We start from the raw sequence: 22,774 nt of genomic DNA, 5'->3' as shown, positions 1-22,774 counted from the left end.
AATTTCACCCGATGCACTTACATACATCCGGACAAATAACAGAACACAAGAGAGCGCCCTCACCACTAATGTGTGTGTGTGTGTGATGATCCATATGGTCTTTGTCAGCTGGAGTGTGTATGAAGAGGGCCATAGAAAAATAACTACTATTAATTTCTATGAGAAAGATATGTTGGTGGGTGGTGGCTGAATGCATCTGTCTGTCTGGTGTTCTAGAATTCTGATCCTGTCACCTCTGTTTCTTTACTGAAAAACTACTTCCTGTTGCACTAACTGGTCTATTCTGATAGGATGGGCAATCCATTTCATAGAGATTAATAACTCCTCTACTGTTCTCTCTCTCTCTCTCTCTCTCTCTCTCTCTCTCTCTCTCTCTCTCTCTCTCTCTCTCAATTATCCTGGGGGAGGGGTAAAGTGTGAGTGTGTAAGAAGCGGTCAGCGGGCTAGGGGGGCTAAACTGTGAGCACATGGGAATTCATTTTCCCTCTGAGACTGAGACTGGAGGGGATAAGAGGGGGGAAGGAGGGGATGTCTGCTTTTTATTAGATCTTCAAATGTGTGTGTGTGTGTGTGTGTGTGTGTGTGTGTGTGTGTGTGTGTGTGTGTGTGTGTGTGTGTGTGTGTGTGTGTGTGTGTGTGTGTGTGTGTGTGTGTGATGTGCATGGATATGGTGGATATGGCTAAGGTTACTGTAGCCTCATTAATACAGGTACAAACCAGCGACATGAGAGACACACACACCCACGCATATAATCTATCATCACACACACACACACACACACACACACACACACACACACACACACACACACACACATAGAGCCATACAGGGGGAAGGAGAGAGAGATTGAAGGAATTAAGCAAATTACACTAGAGAGGGTGCATTATGGCGATCAGTGGCATGGCTGTGGTGCGCCTGGCCTGGTGCAGTCAAAGGGAAGAGACCAAGCCACTTACTGGGTTAAGGGTTAGGAACAGTGTGCAGGTGTGCATGAGGTCATTCTAATGACAAAACATGACACAAGACATATGGGGATAGCTCACTCAAATTTCATAATTAGCTCATCTCTTTCTTACCTTGTCGTCTAGTATGGGCCGGGAGAAACTGCAGTCTTCAGTGTGTGTGTGTAGGTTGCTGGTGTTTTATGAGGCGTAGAGACTCCGTCTCTCTAAACAGGCCCAGCTGGCCTTCAATAACACAGGAAAGGATCTGCACTGGAGCAGGCTAACACACACACACACACACATACACACACACACACACACACACACACACACACACACAGTCATGCACATTTACAGCATGACAATGGACATTAAAGATCAAGGTGTATTTCTAGAAACTTCAATGGAAACATCATTAAAAAAAAGTTAGTTATGTCCATGTTACTTTAGTTAGCTTCCAAATCTGGGCCTTCCATGGTGTATAGGCAGGCATGACCCATGTTGTACAGAGACTAGACCTATTAGGGCTGGGCCAGGTTGATTGATGCCACAATAAAACTCTCCCCCTCTTTCCCTCCTCCCTCCCTCCATCTCTCTCTATAGATAACAGGATGATTAAGGTTAATGGCACCAGGGAGCCTCTGGAGTTCAAGTCTCACCAGTGGTTTGGAGCCTCAGTTAGAACTCACAAAGGCAAAGTGGTGGTGAGGAATGATATTCTGTCTAACCCTAACTTGTCATAGATGTAAACCATCAGTGCTATGACTAACTAATACACTTTGAACCAGTCATATACATGTAATGTGTGTGTGTGTGTGTGTTTGTGTGTCTAGGCCTGTGCTCCTCTCTACCACTGGCGTACTGTGAAGGTGAACGGTGAGAAGGACCCGGTAGGAACCTGCTATGTTGCCGTGCAGAACTTCAGTGCCTATGCAGAATACTCACCCTGTAGGACCAGTGAGTTCACACACACACGTACAAACACATACACACATACGCACTTGTGATGGGGGGGGGGTCTATGCTATTATATTGATACTTTGACTCCAAAAATGTTTTTTGATGCTAGGTAGCGCTAGCTAGTTGGCTGTACCTGCGTCAAAACTCATCCTCATATTCTTCATCCTTTAGCTTGTCAACAGTCTTCTTTTTAAATAGTGAGCTAACATGGTTTCAGCATTTTTATTTCCATGGCTGATTAAAACAAATTTCCCTTGTCTCTCTGCAGCAGACATACAGTATGGTGAGCAATATATTTGGAACATCAAATTGCAATAAAATCACAGTAGCGAACCGCAATACATATAGAATCATGAGGAACCCTGGCAATTCCTAGCCCTAATACACACACCAAAATTGCAAGACAACATTGTCTTGTAGTAAAAGAGGCTAGATACTCAGTACTCAGATATACTGTCTGTGGCTGGAGGCCAATACACTAACAGGCTACAGTCAAAACCATTGATAAGCATGATAAGAAGCTAAGGTCCCTATCAGGTTGCCATTCGTAAACACCCACTGGAACACACAACTAGGCTTGGGCAGTATACCGTATACTGGAGTATTTGAAAAAAGCCACGGGATGGTTTTTCAATACTGTCAAAACAAAAGTTTTTCAATTAATTTGAATATTTGTAGCATCTTTTTAAGTTATTACCTGCAGTCAACATGTGCAATACCTTAGGAGATAAAGCAGATTGCGTTCTTCATTTTAACCTGTCACAATATTTTAGATGAAGCTTACAGTAGTTCCCCAGAACAGTTGAGCCAGTCACGTGTTTGTTTGTTGATAGCACCACGGGGAAAGCGAACTGATGAGTCCTTAACTTTCTATATCTGTCGGCGAGTCTCTGTTGTGCAGCGCACATGAGGTGATGACGTTACACTTGTATGCAAATCACTGCTAAATAATGTCTTTCTGCCAGAAGTCAAAGAGCTCTGGATGAGTTATCTGTATAGCTGCCATTTTTCCCTGTGCTTCTACCAATGTTTTTTTTCTCCCCCGTTCATCTCCCCATCACTCCGTGTACACATGCTGCTCTTCTTTTAGAAAAGCACGCATCACAACTTTGTTCATTTGCACAACATCTCTTGTTTACTTTTGCTTGGAAACGTCCACACTCACCGAAAATGACGTTCGGCAGCTACTTGCTATGCTTGTATAACTTTATGAGCTGTATTTGCCTGTCTGCAATTAGTTTATGTTCGTTTTCGCTCGTTAGCATTTAGCTATGTAATTTCGCTATTAGTTTGTGCAAATTATATTAGCATTCTGGTAATAGAGCCCCAATGGGCTTTTATTGCATTTTTAGCCCCCCCTTGTGTGCTATGCCGGTAATACCGTAAATCCCGGTATGAGAGAAGGAAGGTATGACAATATGAAAATTTGAATACCGTCCAACCTAATGCACAACTCTTATCATTGACTCTCTACACAAACACACACACACACACACACACACACACACACACATCTGGTGTTTTAGTGATTCTGGAGGTTATTTAATTAAGGGTTTGTTTTATGTTGACAGTGAGATTCGACAACATCGACATCAAACAACTTAAAAGGAAAACATAAAACATTCCACTCTACTGGACAGTTTTTATTGAGATCAACGTGATGGTTCCAAGGGGGTTGGACGCACAATGCTACTGTACAAACCCAGCACACATACACATATATACACACACGTATGCGCACACACACACACACACACACACACACACACACACACACACACACACACACACACACACACACACACACACACACACACACACACACACACACTCAGTCTCTGTAATGTTTCCAACCCAGTGTGTGTGTTTCAACCTTTCTCTCTGGGAGCTTCTTGTTTAGATTTTAATGTGGATTTATGACCTCCGAGCTTACGCACTCCAGCTAACGCGCGCGCGCGTGTGTGTGTGTGTGTGTGTGTGTGTGTGTGTGTGTGTGTGTGTGTGTGTGTGTGTGTGTGTGTGTGTGTGTGTGTGTGTGTGTGTGTGTGTGTGTGTGTGTGTGTGTGTGTGTGTGCGTGCGAGTTACGACTCATTTCACCTCTCCTCGGGGTGCCTCTGGAACACGGGGAATGATTAATTATCAGCCAGGTTTATACACACACACACACACACACACACACACACACACACACACACACACACACCCTGCACTCTGATTTCTTCCACATAGAGTTTGGACATATGGAATAGTAAAGAGGTAAAGTTCGAGCTACTTGGAGGGTCAGGGTCAGACTTTGTGGAACACTTCAACTAATAACAACTCACCACAGGAGGGTTGAAACAATGATCTGATATGGTGTGTGATTGTGTTTGTCAGATGATCCAGACCCGGAGGGACAGGGTTTCTGCCAGGCCGGGTTCAGTGTGGACTTCACCAAGGTAACAACCATCACTACCCACGTGACGTCCTCATCACCGTCCATGTCATGACATCCTCATCACTGTCCATGTCATGACATCCTCATCACTGTCCATGTCATGACATCCTCATCACTGTCCATGTCATGACAATCCTCAATACAGAGAGAACCCCTTAGTTATTTTCTAGCACACAATCACAGCCGAGTCAACATATTCCGAGGTGTGTGTGTAAAAATACATGTTTGTCATAACAGCCTCCCTCCTCATCCTCACTTTCTCTCTGTCTGACTCCTCTCAGGACTATAGAGAGACACACAATAATGGTTAGAGGGGAGAGAGCTAGGAGGCATGCAACTTTGTCCGTTTAAATCACAGAGGGCCTTGCTCATGTGAACATCTGAACCCTCTCTGCTCAATGTACCCTCTTGTACAGGAAGCTGTCATTTTCAACAGGAAGTACACATGGATGACTGAAGACAGTGTACACACACACACACACACACACACACACACAGAAACAAACAGACACACACACATTGTCTTTTATGATTGTTTCTTCTATGTTTATCAATCAGTGTGTATACAGGTAAATCAGGACGAGCTTGGCCAGTTAAAGGTCCAATGGAGCCATTTTTATCTGAATATTAAAAATGTTTACTTACTGTGATTGTTTCCGATTAAAAGGGTAAAAATAAACAAAAATAGCTTCTTAGCAAAGAGGAATTTCAAAAGCAAGAATTTTGCTATAACTGTCTGGGAGTGGTCTGAGTGGAGAGGGGAAACTGAAAATGAGATGTTATTGGCAGAGAGTTTTGGAACTGACTTTCTCATTGGTCTATTAACTAATGTACTACCTGGTGATGACACCAGGCAGGCCAAAACTACATCCCAACAAAATATGCTGACATTTCAGGTGGTCTTTTCAAACAACTCTTACACTAAAAGGGCATTATCATAATGTGGAAATATATATAAAACACAGAAAAATCATGTTTCTGACTGCACTGGGCCTTTAAAGTGCATTGAATTTGGTTTGACACAGGCAGATTAAGTATCGTGACTTATATGATCCTGTGGGGTCATGATCAGGGCTCTCGGGCCTGACTCAGATGTATATACAGTTGAAGTTGGAAGTTTACATATACTTAGGTTGGTGTCATTAAAACTCGTTTTTCAACCACTCCACAAATTTCTCGTTAACAAACTATAGTTTTGGCAAGTCGGTTAGGACATCTACTTTGTGCATGACACAAGTAATTTTTCCAACAATTGTTAACAGAAAGATTATTTCACTTATAACTCACTGTATCACAATTCCAGTGGGTCAGAAGTTTACATACACTCAGTTGACTGTGACTTTAAACAGCTTGGAAAATTCTGTCATGGCTTTAGAAGCTTTTGATAGGCTAATTTACATAATTTTAGTCAATTGGAGGTGAACCTGTGGATGTATTTCAAGTGCCTCTTTGCGTGACATCATGGGAAAATCAAAAGAAATCAGCCAAGACCTCAGAAAAAAATTTGTAGACCTCCACAAGTCTGGTTCATCCTTGGGAGCAATTTCTAAATGCCTGAAGGTACCACGTTCATCTGTACAAACAATAGTACGCAAGTATAAACACCATGGGACCAAGCAGCCGTCATCCGCTCAGGAAGGAGACGTGTTCTGTCTCCTAGAGATTGACGTACTTTGGTGCGAAAAGTGCAAATCAATCCCAGAACAACAGCAAAGGACCTTGTGAAGATGCTGGAGGAAACAGGTACAAAAGTATCTATATCCACAGTAAAATGAGTCCTATATTGACATAACCTGAAAGGCCGCTCAGCAAGGAAGAAGCCACTGCTCCAGAACCACCATAAAAAAGCCAGACTACGGTTTACAACTGCACATGGGGACAAAGATCGTACTTTTTGGAGAAACATCCTCTGGTCTGATGAAACAAAAATAGAACTGTTTGGCCATAATGACCATCGTTATGTTTGGAGGAAAAAGGGGGAGGCTTGCAAGCCGAAGAATACCATCCCAACCGTGAAGCACGGGGGTGGCAGCATCATGTTGTGGGGGTGCTTTGCTGCAGGAGGGACTGGTGCACTTCATAAAATAGATGGCATCATGAGAATGGAAAATTATGTGGATATATTGAAGCAACATCTCAAGACATCAGTCAGGAAGTTAAAGCTTGGTCGCAAATGGGTCTTCCAAATGGACAATGACCCCAAGCATACTTCCAAAGTTGTGGCAAAATGGCTGAAGGACAACAAAGTCAAGGTATTGGAGTGGCCATCACAAGTCCTTACCTCAAACCTATAGAAAATAAGTGGGCATAACTGAAAAAGCGTGTTTGAGCAAGGAGGCCTACAAACCTGACTCAGATACACCAGCTCTGTCAGGAGGAATGGGCCAAAATTCACCCAACTTATTGTGGAAGGCTACCCGAAACATTTGACCCAAGTTAAATCATTTAAAGGCAATGCTACCAAATACTAATTGAGTGTATGTAAACATCTGACCCACTGGGAATGTGATGAAAGAAATAAAAGCTGAAATAAGTCATTCTCTCTACTATTATTCTGACATTTCACATTCTTAAAATAAAGTGGGCATCCTAACTGACCAAAGACAGCAACTGTTTTACTAGGATTAAATGTCAGGAATTGTGAAACTGAGTTTAAATGTATTTGGCTAAGGTGTACGTAAACTTCCAACTTCAACTGTACATTGCATTAAGAAAGTATTCAGGCCCCTTCCCCTTTTCCACATTTTGTTACGTTACAGTCTTATTCTAAAATGGATTACATTACATTTTTTCCTCATCAATCTACATACAATACCCCGTAATGACATAGTGCAAAAAGGTTTTCAGAATAAAAAAAACAGAAATACCTTATTTACATAAGTATTCAGACCATTTGCTATGAGGCTCGAAATTGAGCTCAGGTACATCCTGATCATCCTTGAGATGTTTCTACAACTTGATTGGAGTCCACCTGTGGTAAATTCAATTGATTAGACATGATTTGGAAAGGCACACACTTGTCTATATAAGGTCCCACAGTTGACAGTGCATGTCAGAGCAAAAACCAAGACATGAGGTCGAAGGAATGTTCCGTAGAGCTCCGTGACAGGATTGTGTTGAGGCACAACATTTCTGCAGCATTGAAGATCCCCAAGAACACAGTGGCCTCCATCATTCTTAAATGGGAGAAGTTTGGAACCACCAAGACTCTTCCAAGAGCTGGCCGCCCGGCCAAACTGAACAATCTGGGGAGAACGGCCATGGTCAGGGAGGCCAAGAACCAAGAACCCGCTGATCACTCTGACAGAGCTCCAGAGTTCCTCTGTGGAGATGGAAGAACCTTCCAGAAGGACAACCATTTCTGCAGCAATCCACCAATCAGGCATTTATGGTAGAGTGGACAGATGGAAGCCACTCCTCAGTAAAAGGAACCAGACAGTCTGCTTGGAGTTCGCCAAAAGTCACCTAAAGGACTATCAGACCATAAGAATCAAGATTCTCTGGTCTGATGAAACCAAGATTTAATTATTTGGCCTGAATGCCAAGCGTCACGTCTGGAGGAAACCTGGCACCATTTCTACGGTGTGGCATGCTGGTGGCAACATCATGCTGTGGGGATGTTTTTCGGTGGCAGGGACTGGGAGAATAGTCAGGATCGAGGGAAAGATGCAAAGTACAGAGAAACCCTTGATGAAAACCTGCTCCAGAGCGCTCATGACTTCAGACTGGGGCGAAGGTTTACCTTCCAACAGGACAACAAGCCTAAGCACACAGCCAAGACAATGCAGGAGTGGCTTCGGGACAAGTCTCTAAATGTCCTTGAGTGGCCCAGCCAGAGCCCAGACTTGAACCCGATCGGACATCTCTAGAGAGACCTGAAAATAGTTGTGCAGCGACGTTCCCCATCCAACCTGACAGAGCTTGATAGGATCTGCAGAGAACAATGGCAGAAACTCCCCAAATACAGATGTGCCAAGCTTGTAGCATCATACCCAAGAAGACTCAAGGCTGTAATTGCTGCCAAAGGTGCTTCAACATAGTACTGAGTAAAGGGTCTGAATAGTTATGTAAATGTGATATTTCAGTTTATTTATTTTTGCAAATGTATTAAAGATATCTAAAAACCTGTTTTTGCTTTGTCGTTATGGGGTATTGTGTGTAGATTGATGAGGTGGAAAAAAAACAATTTAATCAATTTTAGCGTAAGGCTGTAATGTAACAAAATGTGAAAAAAGTCAAGGGGTCTGAATACTTTCCGAATGCACTTTAAATTCAACTTTTGTCCAGTCTTGAGGAAGTTAGTCCTAACCCTGGACTGACCCAGACTTTCTCTTCCTCAGGAGGGGACACTGGTGGTGGGCGGACCTGGCAGCTTCTACTGGCAAGGTAACATTAGCTCCCTCTATGTGAAACACTAGAAAAAGAGGCAGAGAGACAAAGAGAGAGGGAGAAAGAGATGAGTTTAGCAGCACGATCAAGGCACATTCCTGCACCAGACCTGGATTCACATAGTATTTGATGAAGCACTGCTCCAGTTCATTTCTCTCATTCCTGGTGTGCAGTTTGATCCCAGGAGAAGCCAGATTAGGACAATGTAGAGTGAAAGCCCCTGCCTCCTCTCTCTCTGACAGGAAGTGTTTGATTGAGTCTAGGCTCAGTTGTAATGAGCTGATCAGAGGGAAATGGGGTGTGGAGGAACTCCCACTCACCATGATAATTATTGTGTGTTGGAGGGCAGACACCTGCTTCACAGTGGACCTTGAAGTTTGAAAGTGTGTGGGTGTGTGTGTGCGGTGGGGGGCATGGTGGGGGGGGGATACTCTTCCTGTCCTAATGTCTCCTTGCTTATCTTCATTGAGTGGATTTTAGCACACAGCTGTGTGTGTGTGTGATGGTGAGTGTGCATGCAAGTGTGCATTTGTGTGTTTTATGAGAGACAGTTACTAATACAGGGTAGTAAACTCTCCTTTTATCACGGTCACTCCCATCATGTTAACCTCTGTGCCCTATCGCTCCAGTCACTTAATTCATTTAAAAAACAGAAGAGGATAGGAACATGCTTTTACAACAAGAACTGCCTACTATGTCATCATATTCATGTGAAATGAATACGATGGGAGACAGAGAGCTGGTTTCAAGCGCAGGGCGCAGCAGGTGTTTATTGTAAGGGGCCACAGGAGGAGGCAGGTAGCTGGGTCCAGGGGCAGGCAGAAGGTCATACACAGGGTGTCCAACAAGGCAACAGTACAGGCAGGGAAAAGGCTGGTAACGTAGTCCGGGAGATCAGGCAATAGGTTGATAACAGGAAATCCGATAGGCTAAGGTACAGGCAGGGAATAGGCAAAAGGCATCGTTAGTGAGGCAGGCAAAAACTATCATACACAGGAGGAGTAAATGGCGGGAAAACCGGCTCAGAAAGACGTGTGTCACAAAACAAACAATACCTCAGTGATGGGGTGCAAAGAACTGAACTAAATAGTGCGTGATAATGACATACAGGTGTGTGAACAAGTGATCAGAATTCAGGTGATTGGGATCTGGAGAGTGAGCTGCGTTCAGGGGATCTACGTGTTTGAGGGTGTGAGTTGGATGCAGATGTTACAATATGCCTTCAAAATGGAGAGAGAGACAGAAGTGGGTGAGAGAGAGAAAGAGAGCTGGATAGTCAGTGAGTCTTTTTATGAATTAATATTATGTTGTATTAATCCTTTGTTGAAGGTGGTTTATGATCTCTCTATGCCCCTGGTGTGTGTGTATAAGCGTTTGTGTGCAAGTCATTGCCCTCAGCTTGGCTCAGCTTCCTGGTGTTTAAACACTTCCTCTAGATGTTTATAAAAGCTCTCCGAGCAGAGAGTTTATGGTCTCTAATATACAGCTATTATCACAGGTGATTATGCTGAGTTATTATGGGAAGCCTTTTATACAGCTTATTATCAGAGGATCTGAAGGAACCTCTTATACTATCAGTAATGAGGAAGTCTGCAGAGGGTTAGGGGTCTGTTTCTGTGATTAGGGTTAGGAGCTGTCTGTTGAGTGGGTGTCTGTTATTATTGTGTGTGTGTGTGTGTGTGTGTGTGTGTGTGTGTGTGTGTGTGTGTGTGTGTGTGTGTGTGTGTGTGTGTGTGTGTGTGTGTGTGTGTGTGTGTGTGTGTGTGTGTGTGTGTGTGTGTGTGTCTGGAGAGGGTCTGTGTCCGTGGTTACGGTCTGTGAAGAGGGTCTGTCTTGTCTGAGTAGAAGGTCTGTCTTTGTAAGTCTGTGACTTGGGTTAGGGTCTGTGTAGGTATGCGTCTGTAATTAGGCTTAGCGTCCATGTCTGTGAAGGGAGTTAGGAAAGGTGGGAGTCTGAGACAGGGGCGATTTCTCTCTGTCAGTACCCACCACATTAAGGAGGATTGATGTGAGGTTGAGGGCAGCTGGAGATAAAGCAGTAGGTCTATGTTTGTCTGACCTCCCCCTCCACAGCACAGCATTTGCTACAATAGCAGAGAGAGAGAGAGAGAGCGAGAGAGAGAAAGTGTGTGTGTGTCATTCTAACTCCTGCTAACGAGGTGTTTCAGTGTTCCTCAGGGAAGAGCTCCTCATACTTGTGAGTTTCATAACAAAGGGCAGGAATGTGTGTGGGGGGGCGTGCATGTGTGTGTGATAGACTGACAGTGCAGAAGTTATTGCTCCCCATTGGGTCTGGGGTTGGCCTGTCTGTTACTGACCATTTTGTGTTTCTGACCTCTCTCTCTCTCCAGGTCAGGTGATGACTGCAGGCGTAGCAGAGATATTGAATGGTTACTCTCTGAAAGCCGTGCTCAGGAGAGTCCCTGGAGAGAAACACACACACGCTGCAGCTGATACCCATGACGACAGCTACCTAGGTAACACACACAGTTTCATCTACACACACACACGCACACACACACACACACACACACTCACACGCTCACTCACTAATATCTCTCTCTTGTCTGCAGGTTACTCTGTGGCAGTGGGGGAATTCACAGGAGACTCAGAGCAAGGTAAAATACAACACTTTCATCTCTGTGTGTTTGGTGCTTGCAGGGTTTCAGAGGCTTGTCCGATGGACCGTAACTAACGAGTAATTACACTGCAAACTAACCAAGAAAAGTAACTTGCTACAAAACCATATGTTCTGCCTCCTACATCTTCCTAATTAAAACATGGCACCAAGTGCCAAACCAAAGGTTGACACATGGTTGTATTATGATTTTATTGTGGTTGTAGGCTGGTTGTGGTCTCATCTTTGAATTCCTTAAAGCTGGAGCTTGCTGGCTTGGGTTTGTGGTCTGGTCTGTACCGGGAACAGGGTTGGGGGAGGTACTCGTATCAAAACCACTCTGTCTCTATCTTTCTCTCTCCCTTTCGTCATCAGTCAGTCTGTTGTCAGCTTTTAGTGTCTTCAGTCAGGGTGGCCTAGAGACAGAGACACACTGAAAGGCAGGCATCCAGACAGACAGACAGAAAAGCAGGCAGGCAGTGTGATATAATGTGTGTTCCTCTCTCCTTTCCAGAGCTGATAGCTGGTGTTCCTAGAGGGGCTCAGAACTTTGGATATGTAAGTACAGAATCACACGCATGCATAACAGCACACACACACACACACACACACACACACACACACACACAGTATATGTAAGTATGGAATTTAAAAATTCCTGTGTGTCCAGAGAGGAAATGTTTCCAAAGTAGAATTCCATTCCTAGTTACTATCGCTTAGCAACAACAACTCCCCCCTCTCTGACCACAACACAGTCTTATCTGTGTGTGTGTGTGTGTGTGTGTGTGTGTGTGTGTGTGTGTGTGTGTGTGTGTGTGTGTGTGTGTGTGTGTGTGTGTGTGTGTGTGTGTGTGTGTGTGTGTGTGTGTGTGTGTGTGTCCTGGACTGTCTCCTTAATGACACACGACTTCCGCTCCATGAGAGTTGACCCCTTTCCCTGACACACACATGACCTCTCACCTTTAACACACAGCTCATTGCCTGCTCTCTCTCTCTCTCTCTCTCACACACACACACACACACACACACACACACACACACACACACACACACACACACACACACACACACACTGACAGACACTGAAACCTAGATAGAGATGTATTCAGAGCAGACAAGCCTGTGTAGTTGTGTCAACAGGCTCTGGGGCCGGTAGCCCTCACATTTGTGGTCAGTGGGCGTCAGGGTTAGGCCTGTTTGGCCTGATGAGACGAGAGTAGCTGTCAGCCCACGTTAGCCTCTCAGACCTGGGGAGACAACCAGCCTGACACCCCTGAGAGAGAGGAGGAGAAAGGGGGGCCAGGGGGTTAAGTGTCTGCACATGTCTTTCCCTCTGTCTGCCTCTCTCTGTCTGTCATTCCGAGCGACCGTCTGTCTGTGTGTATGTCCGTCCGTCTGCCTGTCCGTCTGGCCGTTTGTCTGCCTGACCTGTGTTTTGTGTATGTGTTTGTCTCTAACTTTGTGAGTGCACATGTTTGTGGGTGAGTATGTGTAGCCCCTGGCTGTCTCCATGTGGTTGTTATTGTAGGTCTTTTGAAGGAATTCCCAACCCCTCTGTCTCCCCCACGACTGGGGTTATGGAAATGGAGGGTACGGAACAGAGGAGGGGAGGGGGTAAGGCAATGAGGACGATGGGGGGTTGAAGGGGCGAGACAGGGGGAAGGGGGACCAGGCAGAGGAAAAGAAAGGGTTTTGAGCTGAAGAATTCTGTTTCTATTTCAGCTCATTACATCCTGTGAATGCGTTTGCATGATGCATGGGGCCGGTAGCCCTCACCTGTATCAGGTGTGTGACTCTTGTGTTCTGTTTCAGGTAGCTGTGATTAACTCCACTAATCTGACATTCATCATGAACTTCACAGGAGAGCAGGTCAGTAACACACAGTAACGTCATAAGCATACACATACACACACACACACACACACACACACACACACACACACACACACACACACACACACACACACACACACACACACACACACACACACACACACACACACACACACATACACACGTACTGCTATTAATCTTTTACCTGACTACTTTATAGCACTACTGTACATCCCTGACTGTAGAGTCATGTTGTGAAATGTTTTGTCAGATGGCTTCCTACTTTGGCTATTCTGTGGCTGTTACTGACCTCAACGGAGACGGGTGAGTTGTCTGTCTGTCTCTCTCACTTTCTCTCTCTTGCTCTCTCAATTTCATTTTCAATTTAAGGGTCTTAGCTTTTCTCTCTCTCTCTGCCACTTTGTCACTTTTTCCCTCTCTTCCTGTCCCTACAGATCTTCATGGTTCTTGCAGTGAAATAATTGTTTAGTCCGAGCCAAGAATGAAGCCAGTTGAGTGGGCGAGGGGGGAACGAGAGAGAGAGAGAGGATTGTTAGTATGTGTTCCAGCTGTAGCTTGTTCTCTGATTATGATGACTGAACTCTATTTCTGGAGCCAGACCACATCCTTTCTGACATGTCTGTATAACACACTCATCTATATGTGTGTGTGTGTGTGTGTGTGTTTGTGTGCATGTGTGTGTGTGTGTGCGTGCTGCCCTCTGTGTGTATGTGTGTATTCTAAAGCTGTGTATCTTTCCCCCAGGTATGATGATGTACTGGTAGGAGCACCTCTCTACATGGAGAGAGAGAGGGAGAGTAAGCCCAAGGAGGTGGGCCGTGTCTACCTGTACCTCCAGCACTCCCCGCTCACCTTCTCCGAGCCCCTTCTCCTGACGGGAACACACACCTTCGGACGCTTTGGCACTGCCATCGCCCCGTTAGGTGACCTCAACCAGGACGGATACAACGGTAAGCTGTGTGTGTGTCTTTCCCCTCTCTTTCTTCCCGCTCAGTTTCCACTCCCAGTGTATTGGTAGGCAGAGGTTTTTGTGTTTCCTCTTCATCTCTGGCTGTTTGGTCTTGGAGAGTGGATATCCTATCAGATGCTCCGGTGGGGGAAACCGAAGGGTCTTCAGCCAATCAGGAATTGCGGTGTTAGAGTGTTTCCTTGTGAAGTTCTTCCCCCTCTTCCTGTAATGATGAGCAGGGTTTGGGGTGTGTGCGCGTGTGTGTGTCAGAGAGAGAGAGAGAGAGAGAGTTATTTTTAATCTCCAGATGTCCACTAAGATAGGGGCATCTGGAAGTTTCTGTCCCGCTGCCCAGAGTTCATTCTGCCTCACATTGTGTTTGTTTTATAAACACACACACCAGTGGAGGCAGATGAGGGGTGGACGGATCATAATAATGTCTGGAACAGAGCAAATGGATTGGCATCAAACACATATTTGATACCATTCCACTCCAGCCATTACCACAAGCCCATCCTCCTCAATTAAGGTGCCACCAACCTCCGGTGACACACACACACACACACACACACACACACACACACACACACACACACACACACACACACACACACACACACACACACCCAAAGACTTTCAGGTCTGGAGCCCAGGCATTCAGGCATTTCTCTGGTGAACATATGATAACAATCCTACTTAGTTATTTATGTATGTGTTTATGTTCTTAAAATGAGCCACTCTCCCTCCACACCATCATCATCATCAGAACTAAATCAATAAACCTGAATCAATGTCTATCAGTGTTGAGGCATAACTCAGTCAGGCACTCAAACGCACATATAAGACAACAACCTCTCCCTCAATATGAGCAAGACAAAGGAGCTGATCGTGGTCTACAGGAAAAGGTGGGCTGAACGGGCCTCCATTAACATCCACGGGGCTGTAGTGGAGCGGGTCGAGAGTTTCAAGTTCCTTGGTGTCCACATCACCAACAAACTAGCATGGTCCAAACACACCAATTAAGTCGTGAAGAGGGCACTACAAAATCTTTTCCCCCTCAGGAGACTGAAAAGATTTGGCATGGGTCCCCAGATCCTCAAAAAGCTCTACAGCTGCACCATCGAGAGCATCCTGACCGGTTGCATCACCGCCTGGTATGGCAACTGCTTGGCATCTGACCAAGACCTATATAATAGGCGGTGTCAGAGGAAAGCCCATAAAATTGTCAGAGATTCCAGTCACCCAAGTCATAGACTATTTTCTCTGCTACCGCACGGCAAGCGGTACCGGAGTGCTAAGTCTAGGTCCAAAAGGCTCCAAACTTCTTCAGGATTAGTGGGTCCCCTGTGGGACAGTTGAGCAAACGTAGGCTAATGCGATTAGCATGAGGTTGTAAGTAACAAGAACATTTCCCAGGACATAGACATATCTGATATTGGCAGAAAGCTTTAATTCTTGTTAATCTAACTGCACTGTCCAATTTACAGTAGCTATTACAGTGAATACCATGCTATTGTTTGAGGAGAGTGCACAGTTTTGAACATGAAAAGTTATTAATAAACAAATTAGGCACATGTGGGCAGTCTTGACACAACATTTTGAACAGAAATGCAATAGTTCATTGGATCAGTCTAAAACTTTGCACATACATTGCTGCCATCTAGTGGCCAAAATCTAACTTGCACCTGGGCTGGAATAATACATTATGGTCTTTCTCTTGCATTTCAAAGATGATGGTACAAAAAAAAATGTTTTTTTTCTTTGTATTATCTTCTACCATATCTAATGTGTTATATTCTCCTACACTCCTTTCACATTTCCACAAACTTCAAAGTGTTTCCTTTGAAATGGTACCAATAATTGAAAAACGGGCCGATCCTTAAGAGATTTAACAGCTTCTACACCCAAGCCATAAGACTGCTGAACAATTAATTAAATAGCCACCGGACTATTTACATTGACACCCCCTCCCAATTTGTTTTGTACACTGCTGCTACTCGCTGTTTATCATCTATGCATAGTCACTTCACCCCTACCTACATGTACAAATTACCTCTAACCTGTACCCCTGCACACTGACTCGGTACCCCCTGTATATAGCCTCGTTATTGTTATGTTATTGTGTTACTTTTTATAATTTTTTAACTTTAGTTTATTTGGTAAATATTTTCTTAACTCTTCTTGAACTGCACAGTTGGTTAAGCATTTCACGGTAAGGTCTACACTTGTTGTATTCGGCACATGTGGCAAATAAAGTTTGATTTGATAAGCCTGCACACACACATGTGCACACACACATGCATTGAGTGAACTCAGAGGCTTTTGTCCTTAGGTTGATGCATCAGCCAGGGTGTGGCTGGGTTAGACTGGGAATGTGGAGGTGATCACACACAGGACAGATCAGTAGAGGATCCATTAGCCTCAGGAAACTGCAGCGCTAGTGGAGCCAGAGACTCCAGCTGTCTGAGCCACAATGGAGACTAGACTCTGAGACGCTGTGATGTTCTCCCTCCTTATCATACAGTAGTGTGTGTATATCTGTGTGTGTGTCTTTGATTACCTCCCTCATCATCACAGAGCAGTGTAACCATGACAACACTCTGTTTGTAGTTTTCAGCTCCATTTTTCCAAACAGGATGTAGGTGGGGAGTTGCGCTGTGTGTGTGTGTGTGTGTGTGTGTGTGTGTGTGTGTGTGTGTGTGTGTGTGTGGGGTGGGTGGGTGGGTGGGTGGGTGGGACTAACACCTGGCAATCACTGGTGGAGGGTAACCGTTGGCTGCTCACTGTCATAGGAATCTCCTGCCTGTGCCTATTAGACAGTTCTACATGTGGAGAGAGAGAGAAGGAAATGGAAAGAGAGAGAGGTAGTCTCTTTACCTCTCCCTCAGGGGCTTTCACTTGATGATGTCTAAACCATCCCTCTCATCCCTCTCTCTCTCTCATTTTTTTTTCTCTCATCCCTCTCTCCTGCTGATGTGAGCTGGTCTGCTGTATCACTTCAGAAGGCCAGCCTTATAACTCATACTGGAATTGGTTTTGTGTTTCTATGTGTGTTTCCTACCGTCATACCCCTCTCTCTCTCTCTCTCTCTCTCTCTCTCTTTCTCTCTCTCTCTCTCTCTCTCTCTGTGTCTGATAGACGTGGCAGTGGGTTGTCCATTTGGTGGGGAGGACCGGAGTGGCCTGGTGTTGATCTACAATGGCCAGAGAGACCTGACGGCCCGCGGCCTAACCCTCAGCCAGGAGCTCTATGGAGCCTGGGCCTCCAGTAGTGGCCTCTCCGGCTACGGCTTCACCCTGAGGGGGGACAGAGACCTGGACAACAACCATTACCCTGGTACACTCCCATGCACCTTACTTATTTTCCTCTCTTTTTTCCGTTTCACTTCTCTCCTCCCTTCTTCTGGTGAAGTCGTTACTCAGGAGGGGTAGTGGGGTTACAGAGCTGTTGCCACGACGATTCTCTGATGACGTACCAGGAAGAGAGAGAGGGAGGGGGGCATGCAATAAGTCTGTTCTCTGTGCACTTAAACATCAAGGAAATGTCAAAATGTTTCAACTTCATATTCATAATCTCCAGCACCACCCCAACATCAACGTATGTTCATGTTGGAATGGTGCTGGAGGTGATGAATATGAAGTTGAATTTTTTTTTAATTTCCCTTTGAAAGTGTTTAGTCTGTTCGCCAGATATTTCACCATAGTGTTATAGGCCTCTAGCGGACACAGGCCTCCAATTCTTCAGAAGAACATGTTCATGTGGCTGATATTACTTTGGAGAGACTTCCTCTTTTGGGATGTCATGGTACAGGTGAACATGCTACACTACAGCAATCTGAAGGGAAAGCCTGAGTCTGAGTGTTTGTATTTACATGTTCAGTCAGTGGTAGTCTGAATGTCTGTGTGAGTGTTTGTATACACATTCATTTACTTGGAATCATGGGCTCTCAAAAGGTGATTTAAGACTGAAAATGTTTTGAAATTAAACTTTTGTATCCCTTTGTTTTCCCCTCAATTTGGAGCCATTCTAAAGGCAGTATAGTTCAGTCTTTGTACTTCTATAGACCAAGCTGAAAGGCAGCCATTCTAAAGGCAGTATAGTTCAGTCTTTGTACTTCTATAGACCAAGCTGAAAGGCAGCCATTCTAAAGGCAGTATAGTTCAGTCTTTGTACTTCTATAGACCAAGCTGAAAGGCAGCCATTCTAAAGGCAGTATAGTTCAGTCTTTGTACTTCTATAGACCAAGCTGAAAGGCAGCCATTCTAAAGGCAGTATAGTTCAGTCTTTGTACTTCTATAGACCAAGCTGAAAGGCAGCCATCCTAAAGGCATAATTCAAATCAAATCAAATTGTATTTGTCACATGTGCCAAATACAACAGGTGTAGCCCTTACAGGGAAATGCTTACTTACAAGCCCTTAACCAACAATGCAGTTTTTAGAAAATACCCCCCAAAAAAGTAAGAGATAAGAATAACAAATAATTAAAGGGCAGCAGTAAAACAATAGCAGGGCTATATACATGGGGTACCGGTACAGAGTCAATGTCAATGTGCGGGGGCACCGGTGTCCAGGTAATTGAGGTAAAATGTACATGCAGGTAGCGTTTTTAAAGTGACTATGCATAGATAATAACAGAGAGTAGCAGTTTGGGGGGGGGGGGGGGGGGCAATGCAAATAGTCTGGGTAGCCATTTGATTAGCTGTTCAGGAGTCTTATGGCTCGGGGGTAGAAACTATTTAGGGGCCTCTTGGACCTAGAGTTGGCGCTCCGGTACCGCTTGCCGTGCGGTAGCAGAGTGAACAGTCTATGACTCGGGTGGCTGGAGTCTTTGACAATTTTTAGGGCCTTCCTCTGACACCGCCTGGTATAGAGGTCCTGGATGACAGGAACCTTGGCCCTGGTGATGTACTGGGCCGTACAAACTACCCTCTGTAGTGCCTTGTGGTCGGAGGCCGAGCAGTTGCCATACCAGGCAGTGATGCAACCCGTCAGGATGCTCTCGATAGTGCAGCTGTAAAACATTTTGAGGATCTGAGGACCCATGCCAAATCTTTTCAGTCTTCTAAGGGGACATTTTTTGTTGTGCCCTCTTCACGACTGTCTTGGTGTGCTTGGACCATGTTAGTTTGTTGGTGATGTGGATGCCAAGGAACTTGAAGCTCTCAACCTGCTCCACTACAGCCCTGTCGATGAGAATGGTGGCATGCTCAGTCCTCCTTTTCCTGTAGTCCACAATCATCTCCTTTGTCTTGATCACGTTGAGGGAGAGGTTGTTGTCCTTGCACCACACGTGTTGAGGATCAGCGTGGCGGATGTGTTGTTACCTACCCTTACCACCTGGGGGCGGCCCGTCAGGTAGTCTAGGATCCAGTTGCAGAGGGAGGTGTTTAGTCCCAGGGTCCTTAGCTTAGTGATGAGCTTTGAGGGCACTATGGTGTTGAACGCTGAGATGTAGTCAATGAACAGCATTCTCACATAGGTGTTTCTTTTGTCCAGGTGTGAAAGGGCAGTGTGGAGTGCAATAGAGATTGCATCATCTGTGGATCTGTTGGTGCGGTATGCAAATTGCAGTAAGTCTAGGGTTTCTGGGATAGTGGTGTTGATGTGAGCCATGACCAGCCTTAAAAAGCATTTCATGGCTACAGGCGTGAGTGCTACGGGTCGGCAGTCATTTAGGCAGGTTACCTTGCTGTGACTGTGGTGGTCTGCTTAAAACATGTTGATATTAGACTCGGACAGGGAGAGGTTGAAAATGTCAGGGAAGATACTTGCCAGTTGGTCAGCGCATGCTCTGAGTACACGTCCTGGTAATCCGAGAGCGTGATCACACAGTCGTCCGGAACAGCTGATGCTCTCATGCATGTTTCAGTGTTACTTGCCTTCTAAGTGAGAATATAAGTTATTTAGCTTGCCTGGTAGGCTCGTGTCATTGGGCAGCTCTCGGCTGTGCTTTCCTTTGTGGTCTGTAATAGTTTGCATGCCCTGCCACATCCGACGAGTGTCGGAGCCGGTGTAGTACGATTTGATCTTAGTCCTGTATTGATGCTTTGCCTATTTGATGGTTCGTTGGTGGGCATAGCAGGATTTCTTATAAGCTTTCGGGTTAGAGTCCCGTTCTTTGAAATCATCAGCTCTACCCTTTAGCTCAGTGCGAATGTTGCCTGTAATCCATGGCCTCTGGTTGGGGTATGTGCGTACAGTCCCTGTGGGGACGACGTCCTCGATGCACTTATTGATAAAGCTAGTGACTGGTGTGGTGTACTCCTCAATGCCATCGGAAGAATCCCAGAACATATTCCAGTCTGTGCTAGCAAAGCAGTCCTGTAGTTTAGCATCTGCTTCATCTGACCGCTTTAATATTTACTTGTAGGCAGGAATCAGGAGGACAGAATTATGGTCAGATTTGCCAAATGGGGGGCGAGGAAGAGCTTTGTACGTGTCTCTGTGTGTGGAGTAAAGGTGGTCTAGAATTATTTTCCTTCAGGTTGCACATTTAACATGCTGATAGAAATTAGGTAAAACTGATTTAAGTTTCCCTGCATTAAAGTCCCCGGCCACTAGGAGTGCCGCCTCTGGATGAGCGTTTTCCTGTTTGCTTATGTCGGTATACAGCTCATTGAGCGCAGTTTTAGTTCCAGCATCGGTCTGTGGTGTTATGTACTGTAGACAGCTACGAAAAATGCAGATGAACAAACTCTCTAGGTGGATAGTTCAGTCTTTGTACTTCTATAGACCCAGCTGAAAAGTAGGAATTATTATTTTATTTTTATTTTCTTTCCATCTTCTTTCTGTAACAACAACAGACGTCCTCTGATCTCTCCATCCCACAAACAGGAAATCTGGGTCTTTATAATGAAAACATCACACACGCTAACACACACAAACACACATACAGACACATGCACAAATATGCACTGCATGGCTTGTGATCAATTTCACTGGCCTCTGAGTGTATGTGTTGAGTCTGTGCCAGGCTATGAACCAAAGCCAGACCCTATACAGAATCACCCCACATCGAGTTACTCAGTCACACACACTGTACAAACACAATGCATATACATATAAGCATGCATACACGCACGCGTGCATGTTGTAACTCAGACTTTCTAAGGCCCTCTGGGAAAGATCCTGTAGTGGAGGGAAAGTTCCCGGGTGGCATAGCCATCACACACACACACACACACACACACATATACATATGGTCTGTCGTTAATATCTTAGTAAAGTCACACTTTAGTAAAGGACCCTCAGATGTTTCATCATTATGAGAGGACTGCTAAGGAGTCTGTGCGCCTGTTACACAGTGTCTTTCTGTGCATATGTTTGTGTGTGCATAAGATGTCTGTTTCTATAGGTGAAGTTTTATGATCCCATAGGTGCAAAACCCATCTTACTCTTAGAGAGGGAAGGGAGGGAGGATTAGAGAGATGGATCAGTGTTCCTGATGGATACTCTACAGTCGTGTGTCTCTACCAGGGACTCGTGTCCGGCTGGGTATCAAACCTCGATTGTCTGCATGCCTCAAGACTGCATGAACCCACCGAGCTCAAGTCTAGGCGCCATCTCTCGGAGGCAAAACAAGTTTTGAGGTCTTTCACAACAAAGTTACACATCAGCTTCTTGGAAGGAGTGTTCCTATTAAACTAACTCTGGAGAGGTGACTGGGTCAGAGTCAGAGAGAGCAGTCCGTCAGAAACAGCAGGAGATGTCCCTAGTACACAGAGGTTATAGCCTGCTAGACGCACACTGACCCTGGGAAGCTCTGCTGTTCCCACTCCTAGGGTTAAGGTTAAGGTCAGTTTTGTGTGTGTGTCAGGGGTCAGATGGCCTGAGGGCAGGAATTATGTTCAGCAGAAGGTCAGAGGCAAATGCTGTAGACATTTAACTTGCCAATCAGCAATCCCACTGACTCAGCTCTACTGAACAGAAAACACACACATGCACGCACACACACACACACACACACACACACACACACACAGACACACAGACACACTGAACACTTTGACAGTGGACACACTGAACACTGGTTCTAGAGAGAGAGCTCATACAGAAGTTTGAAGCAGCCAGTCTCTGACAGGTTGTGTAAACATTGGATGGCAGCCATATTTCTCAGAGCAGGGAGTCCGGGACTGGCCTAGAGGTTTAGTTACTCAGCATACCCCCCGAAAGGTACACTTACTCCAAATGTGTGTCTGTATGTGTGTGTGTGTTTACATACTAACCTTAAATCAGTAGTGGCAGACATGTTTTTATCAGTGTGGAAATATGATTGACTTGGAAGGGGAAAGTGTGCCATAGGCTATGTTTTATTTACCCCAAAGGTACATTTACCCCAAATCAGCCTCTGTGTCAGTAGCACTTTTCAGAGGGGAAAAGAACGGCTGGGTAAGGAGTACAGATGTACCTATGGGAGGAACATGCACTCGTGCACACACACACACTGTTGCACACACAAACGCACAGACACACTTAGGCACGCACCACAGGAGGTTGGTGGCACCTTAATTGGGGAGGACAGGCTTGTGGTAGTGACTGGAGCGGAATCTGTGGAATGGTATCAAATACATGGTCTCCAGTTGTTTGATGCCATTCCATTTGTTTCATTCTGGCCATTATTA

At 45.2% G+C, this 22,774-nt stretch overlaps 1 protein-coding gene across 1 annotated transcript in view; it reads left to right on the top strand.

The window, feature by feature from the left end:
* Nucleotides 1-22,774, top strand: part of LOC120048484 (integrin alpha-8-like) — a 49,636-nt gene that overhangs the window by 1,447 nt on the left and 25,415 nt on the right. Inside the window, exons 3-13 of the mRNA XM_038994488.1 lie at nucleotides 1,549-1,649; nucleotides 1,779-1,902; nucleotides 4,283-4,344; nucleotides 8,684-8,729; nucleotides 11,084-11,209; nucleotides 11,306-11,350; nucleotides 11,864-11,907; nucleotides 13,162-13,218; nucleotides 13,454-13,506; nucleotides 13,948-14,153; nucleotides 17,291-17,488. Coding sequence (XP_038850416.1) covers nucleotides 1,549-1,649; nucleotides 1,779-1,902; nucleotides 4,283-4,344; nucleotides 8,684-8,729; nucleotides 11,084-11,209; nucleotides 11,306-11,350; nucleotides 11,864-11,907; nucleotides 13,162-13,218; nucleotides 13,454-13,506; nucleotides 13,948-14,153; nucleotides 17,291-17,488 — 1,062 coding nt within the window. The remainder of the gene's footprint in view (nucleotides 1-1,548; nucleotides 1,650-1,778; nucleotides 1,903-4,282; nucleotides 4,345-8,683; nucleotides 8,730-11,083; nucleotides 11,210-11,305; nucleotides 11,351-11,863; nucleotides 11,908-13,161; nucleotides 13,219-13,453; nucleotides 13,507-13,947; nucleotides 14,154-17,290; nucleotides 17,489-22,774) is intronic.

The sequence above is a fragment of the Salvelinus namaycush genome, chromosome 5 (assembly GCF_016432855.1).
Source record: "Salvelinus namaycush isolate Seneca chromosome 5, SaNama_1.0, whole genome shotgun sequence".
Classification (NCBI taxonomy): Eukaryota; Metazoa; Chordata; class Actinopteri; order Salmoniformes; family Salmonidae; genus Salvelinus; species Salvelinus namaycush.
This window is presented reverse-complemented; position numbering and strand designations above follow the sequence as displayed.